General features: G+C 37.7%; 1 protein-coding gene across 1 annotated transcript in view; it reads right to left on the bottom strand.

The window, feature by feature from the left end:
• Positions 1-12,622, bottom strand: part of LOC136674824 (unconventional myosin-XVIIIb-like) — a 71,560-nt gene that overhangs the window by 32,028 nt on the left and 26,910 nt on the right. Inside the window, exons 18-29 of the mRNA XM_066651080.1 lie at positions 12,240-12,423; positions 11,734-11,884; positions 11,060-11,169; positions 10,774-10,839; positions 10,555-10,683; positions 9,328-9,471; positions 8,211-8,300; positions 6,973-7,092; positions 5,402-5,507; positions 4,418-4,542; positions 2,296-2,450; positions 2,010-2,133 (exon numbers count right to left, since the gene is read on the bottom strand). Of these exons, the coding sequence (XP_066507177.1) occupies positions 2,010-2,133; positions 2,296-2,450; positions 4,418-4,542; positions 5,402-5,507; positions 6,973-7,092; positions 8,211-8,300; positions 9,328-9,471; positions 10,555-10,683; positions 10,774-10,839; positions 11,060-11,169; positions 11,734-11,884; positions 12,240-12,423 (1,504 nt within the window). The remainder of the gene's footprint in view (positions 1-2,009; positions 2,134-2,295; positions 2,451-4,417; positions 4,543-5,401; positions 5,508-6,972; positions 7,093-8,210; positions 8,301-9,327; positions 9,472-10,554; positions 10,684-10,773; positions 10,840-11,059; positions 11,170-11,733; positions 11,885-12,239; positions 12,424-12,622) is intronic.

Below are 12,622 nucleotides of genomic sequence, written 5' to 3'. Positions count from 1 at the left end.
GAGACACCCCTAACCCTAGGCAAAATGGAGGGGTAGGGCTAATTGGTAGGGGTCTGCGTCGGTCTGCAATAACACTGCAGTACTAGGGCTAAATCTCAAACATCTTCCTCCAAACTATGTAGTACACAATGTAGTGCTGTAGAAGTACTAGTATTATAATCTTCAGTGCACTAATTTAGTAGGTTGCTGTTTGTGACAGAGCAGTTTACATTAATTGCTAGTAAAGGAATAAATATAAAACCGGCACGTTTTCCTGCATATTCCTGCTTTTTTTTTTTAAGATGTCAATATTTGTCCTATGTTCAACATTTTTATTCATCCATGATGCCCAAACCATGAGAAAAATCTGCCACCATGAATTTGCTGCTGTCAGCTTTCTCTGTAGTGTGGAGTTCATGTTTCTGCACTTCTTTGGTTCAACTTAAACAATGTCTTTCTGAATACTGACCCACAGTCTATGCATTGCCTACAGTGTAGGTTCAATGCAGAAGCATAATTTGAGTCTGCTTGTATTATGACATGTTTTACCTACATAACCCCTGTATGACTTTACTGACTACTGCTGGCTAAGAATCAAAAGTGGCAGCTTTGACATGTCACTTGTTTTTGGGACAAATTTTTCGGTAGTTTTTGTTAATTAAAAACATATATTTGAAGGGTTACTTTTCCCTGCAAAACCATTGGAAAACAGATAGTCTTGAAATTATCTTGCATTAAAGGAGCAATATGTAATATATTTACTGTACTAAATCATAAAATGACCAGGATGTGTCATCAGAGATTAAGGAAACATGCTAATCTGAAGCACTGGCATCTCTGACAACATTGCTACAGCCAACAAACACTGTTTGTGTTTATGTTTTGGCCTGTGAACCCGCCCTCTGCCCAATCCCCAGTACTGTTTACACACTTCGTGTTGCCAGGACACACAGTAGTAGACATCCTGCAGCCATGGAAGCAAGCAAGCAAACAAAAATAATATTAGATACTACTGGACTTAACAAATTACCATGACCATGTGTAAATCGTGAATTAAAATTGCTGATGTATTTGGAAGACAGAGACAATTTAGAACCCAGCAAGACTACAAGGCAGAGGGTGGGTTGGCTAATTTGCTCCTGAACAGGTAAGCAAGTAATATGAGAAAAATTAAATTGTGCAGACACATATGGATTAAATTTGTAAACTCTGATTTGTGTGTTTTAAAATTTCAAGAAGCAGGTGAATAACGCCAATATTAGCCTAGTAAAATGACTCATTTAATGTGGAACTAAATCTTCCTACATCTGCCTCCTAAAATGTCTTTTTGCTGGAAGGAAAACATCAGTAAGCCTCATCTAATAAAACATTTAATGTTGAAATGGAAAGGCAAACATGAAACTTGTTAAAAAAAACAGTAGTGACTTGCTCACTTTTTGCCTTTCACTGGCATAGATAGATGTATTTAATGAAATGGTGTATATGTTTCTGTGTAAGTAAGTTGATTATGGCATATCCTTATTAGCTATGAAGGTCCAAAGTTCTTAAATTAATCTTGTGTTCATTCATATAAATTCAGGTTTCCTTAACCTGGCAACCCTTTGCATCTGGGGAAGGGGGGTACAGTACAAATAATAAACACTTGCTGTTAGTATTAAATATAAAAATATAAAAATCCTTTAAGTTAAGAATGTTTTTGTCCTCTTAGAGTGACAAAAATATTTTTTAGGCAGCAGCATTTTACCATATTCTGGAAGAAAATAATAATAAAAAAACTAATTTCAAAATGTCCCTTTTCATTTTCAGTGAAATGCTTGCCCTTCAAAATGTCTGGGTCAGAAACTGCCCTTTCACTTGTACCAGTAACAGCCATGATGCTATTCAAAATAACACACTTCCTCTCATTGTAATGCTGAAATCTTGAATGCCGAAACAAACATTTGTGCTTCTGGGTGCATTTTGTAAACAAAGGACACAGGAAGTACACAGGAGTTATCACATATGGCTGAGGTGTGACCCTGAGCTGTCACCTTCAGATCTCGGCGTAGACAGAAAACCTCGCCCCCCAGAGCTATGTTCTCTTGGATGGCCTTGTCCTTCTGCTCTCTCTCACTTTCTGCCTCCTCTAAAGCACGGGTCAGCTCGCTGTCAAATCTACACAAACACGCATACATGCATAAACACAAACACACACACACACACAAAACCACACACAAGGGAAGGAGAAAGGGACGTATGTATATTAGAGGAGTGTCATAATGAATGGTAATCACCTCTATGCTAATGTGACATTTCAGTAAAGGAGAAGCGACAGACCTCCTCTGCTTCCTCTCCAAATCATGAGCACGGGCCTGCAGGCTGTCGGTCACCACACGGGCATCCTGCAGGTCAGAGGTTACACGCCTGCAACGACGCTTCAGCTCTGCCACAGTGCGCTTGGACTGCTCAAGCTGGGCCTGCAGCTCAAGGACCTGCAGTAAGTTAAGAGTAACATGCGCAAAAAGAAAAGTAGCAAAGGGCAGTACAGTGTTATGGCGCCACCCACAGGTAGCAGCAAATAAAGATGGGAGATTATACAAATGCAAAGGTGTTGTAATATTCCTAAATAACATTCAAGAATGATGGCAGACCAAATTCTTTACAATTGAATAACTGAAGGTATTTTGCATATGTTTCAGCAGATGCCAGTTTTCTAGTAGGATATTAATAATTATTTTCTAGAATAAAATAAATTACCCTATTGAATAGAGTAGAACTGACAACAAATACATCCCACAGTTAAGGTTCTTGAGGTAGTATGGTGAATATATTAAAGGGCAAGTCATGCTTAGATTTGACTGATAAGGCTGATATCACACAGGAAAAACTGCTGGTGACACATGACCTCACTGATTTTATCAGCATTTCCAAATCCTGACTGAAGAGCTTCCCTGTTCAAAGCATTTTAATGTTTTCCAAATCCTGTGACTATATGCGGCAGACAGAAGAGTGTTAATTACATTTGCATTTATTCATTTAGCAGACACTCTAAACCAGACAATTTGCTATGCAAACTGCCAAGTGATATAAAGTGTTCCAAACTGTTACTATCCAGAAAAAAGCATTTGCTAAAAGATCAATCAGATCAGAGATTTGCAAACAATCAAGGAGAATCTGAACAAAACATTGTTCTTCAAACTCACTCATACCTACTACTTTATAGAAAAAATGATTGTATATTTCTTATTTGTTTTATTTGTATTTACTGTGATTATATATAATTTTATACAAGCACCACGCTTACGAAGAAGGCATTCGTTTAAATATATATATATATATATATATATATATATATATATATATATATATATATATATATATATAATTATTATAGGTGCCTAAGATTTCTGCACAGCCCTTTTTTTGTACATTTGCATGCATCAAATGTGAATTTAAAGCATGTTATTTAATTCTTTTGTATAGCTACCATTATGAAACACACACACACACACACACACACACACACATATATATATATATTAATGGTAGCTATAAAAAATAATGAATTAATATGCTTTAATTCTGATGTATGCAAATGTACAAAGATAAGGTAACTCATTTCTTTCTTTGTTTCATTGCTACTGTTTCGGACAATGTAAATGCCACCTTGAAAATTCAGGGTCAGAATGTAAAAAAAACATTCCCAGAATTTTGTTTTTACTGCTGTGAAACCTTTGAGGCTGATTTGAAATGAACAAAGAAGCCAGGAATTTGACATAAAATCCTGGAGAGTGTTTTTACTTTTACTTTTTACTTCTGCCACCTGTGTTTAAATAAAGTGGAAAACTTCAAACAGATAAACTGGCCTTACCTTATTTGGATAGAACAATACAGATGGCTGACTCATTGGGCGCAAGGCGGGAATACACCCTGGAGGGGGCGCCAGTCCTTCACAGGGCAACACAGACACACACATTCACACCTACGGATAATTTTGAGTCGCCAATCCACCTACCAACGTGTGTTTTTGGGCTGTGGGAGGAAACCAGAGCACCCAGAGGAAACCCACGCGGACACGGGGAGAACGCACTAACTCCCCACAGACAGTCACCCGGAGCGGGAAACGAACCCACAACCTCCAGGTCCCTAGAGCTGTGTGACTGCGACACTACCTGATGCGCCACCATGCTGCCCAATTGTAAATTAATGAAAAGTTAAGTATTTCCAAGCAGTGGATAATCCAAACCTAGTAAATGTATATAATTCTATCTTCATTTTGAGTCGTTCACTCATCATGAAATCCTGACAAAGATCATTTCAAACTATGTTAAATGAAGAAATAAGATACGAGTTCTTGTTTTATCCTTGTTGCACTCAGTAAACTCCCAGATGTGGCTGATATGGTTAAGGAGTAGCAGTATTGTATTGTATAAAGAATAAGAGTGTGGGCTCTTTATACCTTGGTGTCTAAAAGTTCTCGTGCCTCTTTCTCAGCCTCCAGCCTCTCCTCGGTCTGACGCAGACGTCTGCGCAGAAACTCTACCTCAGTCTGTGCACACTCCAGCTGCAGTTGCAGTTCACTTTCTGAACACACATGATTAGAGATAAACAACAATACACTTTTATTTGGTTTAGCGTGTGGCCCTGTGCAAGAAATCAGAGGCCTTTACCTGTTTTTAAATTTACAGCCAAAATGACCTTCCAAGTACAAGGAAGACAAGATATATTTAAAAGCACTCATAACATAAGATTATATATATATTATAAAAAAAATCTCAGCGACAATCAGGTTTGGGCTTGGGATGGAAAGTCCATTTTTTCTGAAAACACCAGAACTTTCTTTTGTTAATAAGAGTTTCTTGAAAGTTTTAATTTACTCAATTTTTTATTTTAAATATAATATTCACATTTCTTGAAAAGCAATTAACACTTTTGTTTTAATGGCAATTTTGCAAAGAGAAAGGTGCCAAAAATGCAATTCAGTTCACTGTCTGAGAAAATACAACACTGTTTAAGTGGTGTAACTTCGCATTAACTCTGTAGCTGTACACAAATTACAAAAGCAATCAATTGACCCCATTTCCACTTAACACTGGCCTCCATTAAATTCTTGACAAGAAACATAGTCAGATCTCTGATGGTCATTAATCTGTTCCTTTATCAGATACGACATTTATTAAGGACCAGGGTAAACAACATGCACGTGTATGAAGTACCTAAATACAACTAAACTAATTTTTTAGAATATAATTCATATATATGGCTTATCGTTGGGCATGTTTCCATGTTAATGTAAACAGTAATGTGCACTCAGAGTCAAATATATCAGTTATGTTCATGGTTTTCTTTGAAAGCTCAGTTTTCACAAGATAAAGCTAATAAGACATAACTGACAAAAGCTGGAGTTATTATATTTGGTCACACTAATGCAAACTAATTTTACCTGTGGCCACTCCACCCAAAGCCTCTTTGCTCTTTGCTCTCTGCTTCTCTTCTTCCAGCTGCTTTTCTAGGGCTTCTAGACTGACCTTACTCTGATCCAACCGCACCTGTGTCCAATACCACAAAAGCTTGATTACAGTCATCGTATGGCTATGTACCTCATGGAGCAAAACTTGTTGAAACATCTATTCAAATCTAATCAAAGAGTTTGACATTACATTAATGAATGGACCATTTAAACATTTCATTGAAGTTGAATATAAATCATACCACATTTTTGACTGTTTAATGATTAAACTAATGGTTACCACTTTAAAATAAGACTACACTTATAAAGGTTTATACATGATATAATATATATTTATTAATTAACACTGTCAGAAACATTGTCACTGTGGTGGTACTCTCAAGGGTTAATGTTCAGTACTTTTAGTTAGGATATATAGTTGTACCATATTGTGTAGTATTTGTAGATTTTTACATTGTGTTGATTTCACACACCCCATTTCATCTCCATCATCTCCCCATTTAAACTCTATTATGTTATTTTATTTCACACAGTTCTATAATGAAATTTTACAAAAATACCCCTCTCCTTTTGGTGAAGAGAATGTAATGGACCTTTATGGAACGCAACTGCACCTTTAATGGTAAATGTACACTGTTTGTACCGTTAGGAACAATACTGAACCTGCACCGTATCTTTTATTTCTGAGATTATACATTACAAATCCCTAATAATCTGTTACAACACATAGATAGAAAGAAAGGGCAACAATGACCAGTTATTTGACAAATAATGAACCCACGTTCATCTACACTGTTAAACCTCAGATCTTGCCAGATACTGACTTTATTTTTGTCTTCTCCATCACTCAGAATTATGCCTGTTGGCTTCATCAATATCAGTTAATACATTTAAGCATTTAATGAATTAACCATTTAACCAGTAGTCTTTTTTTATGTGTTGCACCTTAACCTATAAAATAACTACATTCACATAAAGCTTATTCTATACCATGAGATTTTCAGTGAGTTCAGATTTTTTACACGATTAATAACCATTTTTAAAAGATAGAAAAGGTGACATAAATATATATGTCACTGTCACCTTTTCTATCTTTTAAAAATGGTTATTAATCATGTACAAAATCTGATTTCAAACCATTTATAAACCATTATAAGTGTAATCATAATTGTCTTGTTTTGGAAGGACAAATTGTCTCTTTTCGATGCCTTTGTCACTACTTCTTGAAATTCATGACATAATTCATTAAATATAAATATACATTATTACATTTGCATAGTGTTGCAATATAAAACAATGCACGGAAATTTGAAGGGACAAGCATAATTTTTTCCATTGGCTTTCTATTTAAAATAACAGCCGAAAGGTGCAGACCACATTATGCAAATAAGATATATACTAAATGGTTCCAGCTAGCTTTTGTTTATGACAGCCATGTTGGTTTACAGGCCTGTTTATTTTAAGGAGCCTGAAGATGTTGATAAAAACAACATAAAGTAGCTAGATAGAATACGTTAATAGAATACGTGTTTAGATGGGGGCACCTGTAGCTCCTTGTTTTCCTTGGTGAGGCGAAGTCTCTCAGTTCTCTCTGTGTCTAAAGCCTGGCTCATAGCCTCCCCACGAAATCTCTCATCACTCAACTCAGACACCACAGCCGTTACCTGTAGACAGACAGACACACACATACACACACACAATGCATTAGCCTTGCCATTACTGCAATTCATCACTGTCTCAACATGAGCACTGTTCATTCATCATCTCCACTGATATAAGCAGGATTAAAGTGTTATGAGTTTATCTGAGCTTATGTTAATGCGGCTTTTTTTGATGAGATTCATCTAAGTGGATTTCATCAGTCATGTCACACACAGAGGTCCAGCACAGGAAGGAGGTCAGATAGATGATGCAGATTTGTCAATTAAAGGTCAGGAGGTTTTGGCACAATGACACTGCCACAAACATAGACAAATAAGCTCACTGGGCAAAAAAACTGTCACCTGTGACTACTGGGTTTAATACCTCCAAGAGCATGAATAATGGTTGATTCAATTTGGCATGGACAGCATCAATGTTCAGCCAATGTTCATCTTGCCTCTAAGAATTGTGCAGTTTTGCCGTATTTCATGGATGGCTTCCCTGGCATTTAAAAAAGCAAGGATTTTGCAGGCCAGTCAAGATGTGTGAATGCCCCTGAATGGTCATCATCCAATCAGTCACATTTGCAGCCCTGTAAATGCGAGAATTTTGGAATATAGGGATATAAATTATATGTTTCTTGGAAAGATGATGAGCAAAAGGCATTGTTATTCACATTTAATGTTACCTCAACCAAAGGAACAATTTCTGCAGATTATCACATAGCGAAATTGGTAGTGAAGGATATGCACTGACTTCAAGAAGGAATTCTTGCCTGGAAGCAAAGTGATTTTCATTGTGAAATGAAACAAAATGGCAGTTCCTGTCTGTCAGTTTTGTCTTTTAGCCACAAGTCTGATAAGAATTTCCTTCAAACAGAAAATGACTCCTATTTGGCAATCATTAACATCTGCATTTTGACCCATTTTCCACACACTGAATGAGACATTCACTGCACCGTACCACCTTTTCTCAATCTCACATACGCCACAGGTGTTTGTAGCCAATCATCCTTGTGTAACACCATTTACAAGAGCCTGAAATTACTACCACTTTAAACACGCAAGGTGACTACATTTTTGTCTGGGGAGCTTACAATCATATATATATATATATATATATATATATATATGATAAGCACCTTCGTCTCCAGGTTGTCCACACTCTGCCTTAGTTCATTCCGCTCTTTCTCAGACTTCTCCAGTCTTCTCCTGAGGGCAGTGATCTCATCCTGAAAGCATATTCACTCTCTTATTAAAGGTTATATGCCTGTATCACTTTAATTTTGACCAAATTTATAAAGGTTTATAAATGGTTTAAATACCTATTCATTACATGGTAATTAATTAGGTTGTAAATACCATGAAAGTCATTAATAATCATTTGTAACACAGGAGGAGGAAGTGTGGACTAGAAATAGGAAGATAGGACGTGTGACAGTGACCTATTTTGTTGAATACTGAAAGTGTCAGATAACTGAGTGAAAATAGGTGCACCACATTATCATTAATGTATAAAAAGACACTCTGTTTGGTGATTAATTCATTCAGTGGTTAAATTTATTAACTAATATATGCTGAGGCTGTCAGGGTGTCAACTGATGGAGAAGACAAAGTGAGGTAAGCATCTGGTAAGATCTGAGGTTTAACAGTGTAGATGGATAAGGGTTCTCTATTTGGCAACAACAGGTCACTGTTGCCCTTTCTATCTATGTGTTATAAGGGATTATTCGTGACTAGTAATGTATTAACAACATAATTAATAAAAATGAATAAACATACTTGAACCATTTATAAACATAGTCTTAAAGTGGTATGTATATACTAAATGAACATGAACTTACAAAAAAATAATATTAATGCAATAATTAATGCAAAATTAATATTATAAAACAAATATATATATATATATATATATATATATATATATATATATATATATATATATATATATATATATATATTTATATTTATATCGGCCCATCGTGAACAGCAGATATCAGAACTCTATGGATCTGCAAGCATGTGTAGCGGTTAAAAGTGGAAAAAAGTACATAAAAAATAGGAAGCAAATTTACAAATCAAATGAAGTAGCTGCTGACATTCTGAGTACAAAAGATCAGCCATGCCAAGGCCCAGGCTTCAAGACCCGTAAGACCCATGGATGTGTTTCAATTTCACCTTTCAATAAAAACCTATTATGGATTATCATTTTAATAAATGGTTGAACAAATAAACAATCTGGAAACACCAGAGTACCTCTTTGGCCCGGAGCCTGTGGTTGTCCCTGTTGATGTCCAGTAGGGGACGCACTTTACACAGCAGCTTCCACCAGTTCCAGCCAGCCACTGCGTTCAGAGCACGCAGGTTTCTCTGAATACAGTTCACAGCCATCTGCTGCACCTGTTCTCAGAACAGTCACACACAGCTATTCAGGCCAAATATAGCAAGCACAGAGCACATGTAGACCTATCTTAAATCAACATTCCTAACTGTGCCTTTTGCCTTATCATGACAAATAAGTATTATAAATGAGAGTTACATATTGACAACCTCAAGCACTGGCCTAGTGGGCTAAGAGAGCTGGCATGAAGTGGCCTAATCAAGGGCACAGCCCTATTCAGGAAACAGTTGCTATAAATCAGTATTTTTTTTAATTCATGTTATGCAAAAGTAATAATCAGTCTTAAATCACCATGAGCTAAGTATTTTATTGTAATTACACTGCTGCATCCTGCAATTGTGATAGACCCTACCGAATACAAAAACACGTTGGTTAACCTTTCACAACATCTTCACAACACCTGACCAGCCTTATTTTAAGTAAAATAATACTTACTAAATCATGTGAATGCTTTGATGCATCAAAACATATGACATTGGTAAGAAAATGCATGGTAAATGCAATGTAGGCCATTTGCTAAAGGGTTTTTTTTGAAAATTGCAGCTTCCTTTGTATTTATTTGCCACTGATCCCAGTGTGTGTGTGTGTGTTTGGGTGTGTGTGTCTGATTCAAAGGAACGCTGTAAGATTAGGTATTTTTGCTTCTGGGTCTTCACCTAGAGCTGCAAGGTGTCTTTCATTTTTACAGCACTGTGCTAAAATAAAGGGGGAGGAAAAGTGGTGATTTCCTACCCTCCTCCAGAAGCTACATAGTACAATTTCTGCAGTGCTGAGCCTAGAGTAGCAATGACAGAAACTATATTCTCCATATTACAGGACAGTGGAGCCTCACAAAGAATATGAAACCTCGAATTTTAAGGTACAATATTACATAGTATTCCTTTAATTTGTATTATTAATTTATATAAAGAATCAATTATACAATCACTTAGACAATCATTTACTCTGGACCTAAAGAATTAAAACATATCATACAGCATAAGGGGTATTAAGCTTGGTTGCTTTATTCTAAACACAAACCTATGCAATTCTTATACTGTCATAGCATACATTGCAGCATTATTTGTGGATGTGGGCTTCACCTTCATGCGGCGATACGTCTGACGGGCCAAGTGTCCCAAGCACGCAGCTTGAATGTGCACCAGCCAACCACTGACCAGTCCGTCCCTCTGCATGTCCAAGGATTTCAAAACACCACGTTTCATAAACACCTAACCCAAACATACAAATATGACCACTCACATCAACGTATGGTCAAACTCACGCTGTCAATGTCCTTTTGTGTTAATGTGGATTCTCACCCTGCTGGCACCCAAAACAATGCTCTTCTTGTCCAAATCCAGTTCAATCAATAATTCCTCCACTGCCTGAAAGCAAGAGATAATCAGAGGCCTATTGAACTGAGTGCTCTTTTGTGCTGGTAACTTTCACATCAATAAGGGCAAATCAATAACTTGTTTCAGAACACAGGTTGACATCAGCAACTTAAGTAACATCTCTTTTTCGACATTTCATTAAATGCCACTGACAGATGGAAGGTTGATGTGTGTGTGACTGTGTGTGCGCGTGTGAGCTTTCAGTCAGGACCTTTCTCTCATCTGGGGTGATAAATACGGAGCCGTAGCGCTTCATCACAGAAGGAGACAATGCCTGGTACCGGCAGCGGAAATCGCTCAGAGCCATTTGCTCCGGGTAGCCTAGGAAAGACATGAAAACAGAGAACGGTAGCCAGAAATAAACATCACATTTCGACAAATTACTACTCTAGTTAGTCCATATATGGTCCACTTATGTCATTTTCTCTAAGAAAATTAATATAAATTTCAGCAGAATTCAGTATAAAATGTCAATAATTTCACATAATGTGAAGGACATAAGTGTCAGTGCAGCGCTGAGAATAATCCACCACCCAAATCATACCTGCTGTGTGGTGGTCCTGGCCATTGAAGAACAGGGTGGAAGGGGGAGAATAAAGTATACAGAGCAACAAATAGACTGTACACTTAAATTAAAATACTACAAGCGCCCCTCTATGGTCCTCAGAGAACAGACAGTGAGTGTAGAAATAAGGTGGTCATAATGTTATGGTTGATCTGTGTATATATGAAAATATGGAATGAAACTCTGAACATATTGATTGAAATTATGAAAAGATGGTGTGCTCTCCCCATGTTTCCTCTGGGTGTTCCTGTTCCTTCCATTATATATAATATAGTGTATGTCTGTGTGTGTGTGTGTGTGTGTGTATGAGAGAGTGAGACCTGTACGGTACAGCTGCAGAGCGGGCAGCAGGTGGGTACAGTGCAGCTGGATGCGCAGCGCAGGAACATCAAAGCCACTGCCATCTGCTTTCAAACTAAGACACTGCAGGAAAATAGGCTGAGCTCGACGAATCAGATTCACCAGAGCATCCTACAGAGAAAAGAGGGGGAGCACAGAGAAAGAGACAATGAGGGGAGAAAGGGTAGAAAAGAGAGAATGAGAAAAGAAAGATAGAGACAGAGGGCATGAGTAACAGAAGAGTGAGAGAAATAATTGAGATAGCAAGACAATGTGGCAGAGTGAAAGAGTAAGAAACAGAGGGAGCAGAGATAAAGAAAGAGAAAACGAGAAAGTGACCCAGTGGACGAGAGCGGGAGAGAGAGAGAATAATGTAGCCTCTAAAACGGATAAACAACAGATGGCCATTTTCTCTGCTGCATTGGCGATGAGCTAAATAGAGATGTCATTTGGTGTAAAGGTGGGAATGTCACAGAGTGGTCCTCACAGCCTGCAGTTTAACACCAATGCAGTGAGAGTGTCTCCTGAGAGCAGCCATTCCTCCGCTGAGGGTCTTCCTCACTGTGCCACTCCGCTCCAGAGAGCGCTGAGAGCCCCCCTCCACACCCCCCAGACCCTGACACAGAGGGGGGACTGAGGCTCGTGGAGCAAACAGAGCCTTTACCACACCACTAAAAGTGAGAGAGAGAGCGAGAGAGATAGAGAGAGAGAGAGTTGTAAGTGTTTGTAAGCAAAACATTATAAACCTCTACACTCACTATCCATTCTTTCAGCTCTACTGACAATACAGAAGCCTTACAGACTGTAGTCCACCGTTGTATTATTTCCATTTCACCCTGTTCTTCAATGGTCAGAACCCCCACAGGATCA

This window comes from Hoplias malabaricus, chromosome 18, assembly GCF_029633855.1.
Source record: "Hoplias malabaricus isolate fHopMal1 chromosome 18, fHopMal1.hap1, whole genome shotgun sequence".
Taxonomy (NCBI): Eukaryota; Metazoa; Chordata; class Actinopteri; order Characiformes; family Erythrinidae; genus Hoplias; species Hoplias malabaricus.
Note: the sequence above shows the minus strand (reverse complement) of the source record. Positions and strands in the feature narration are given on the sequence as shown.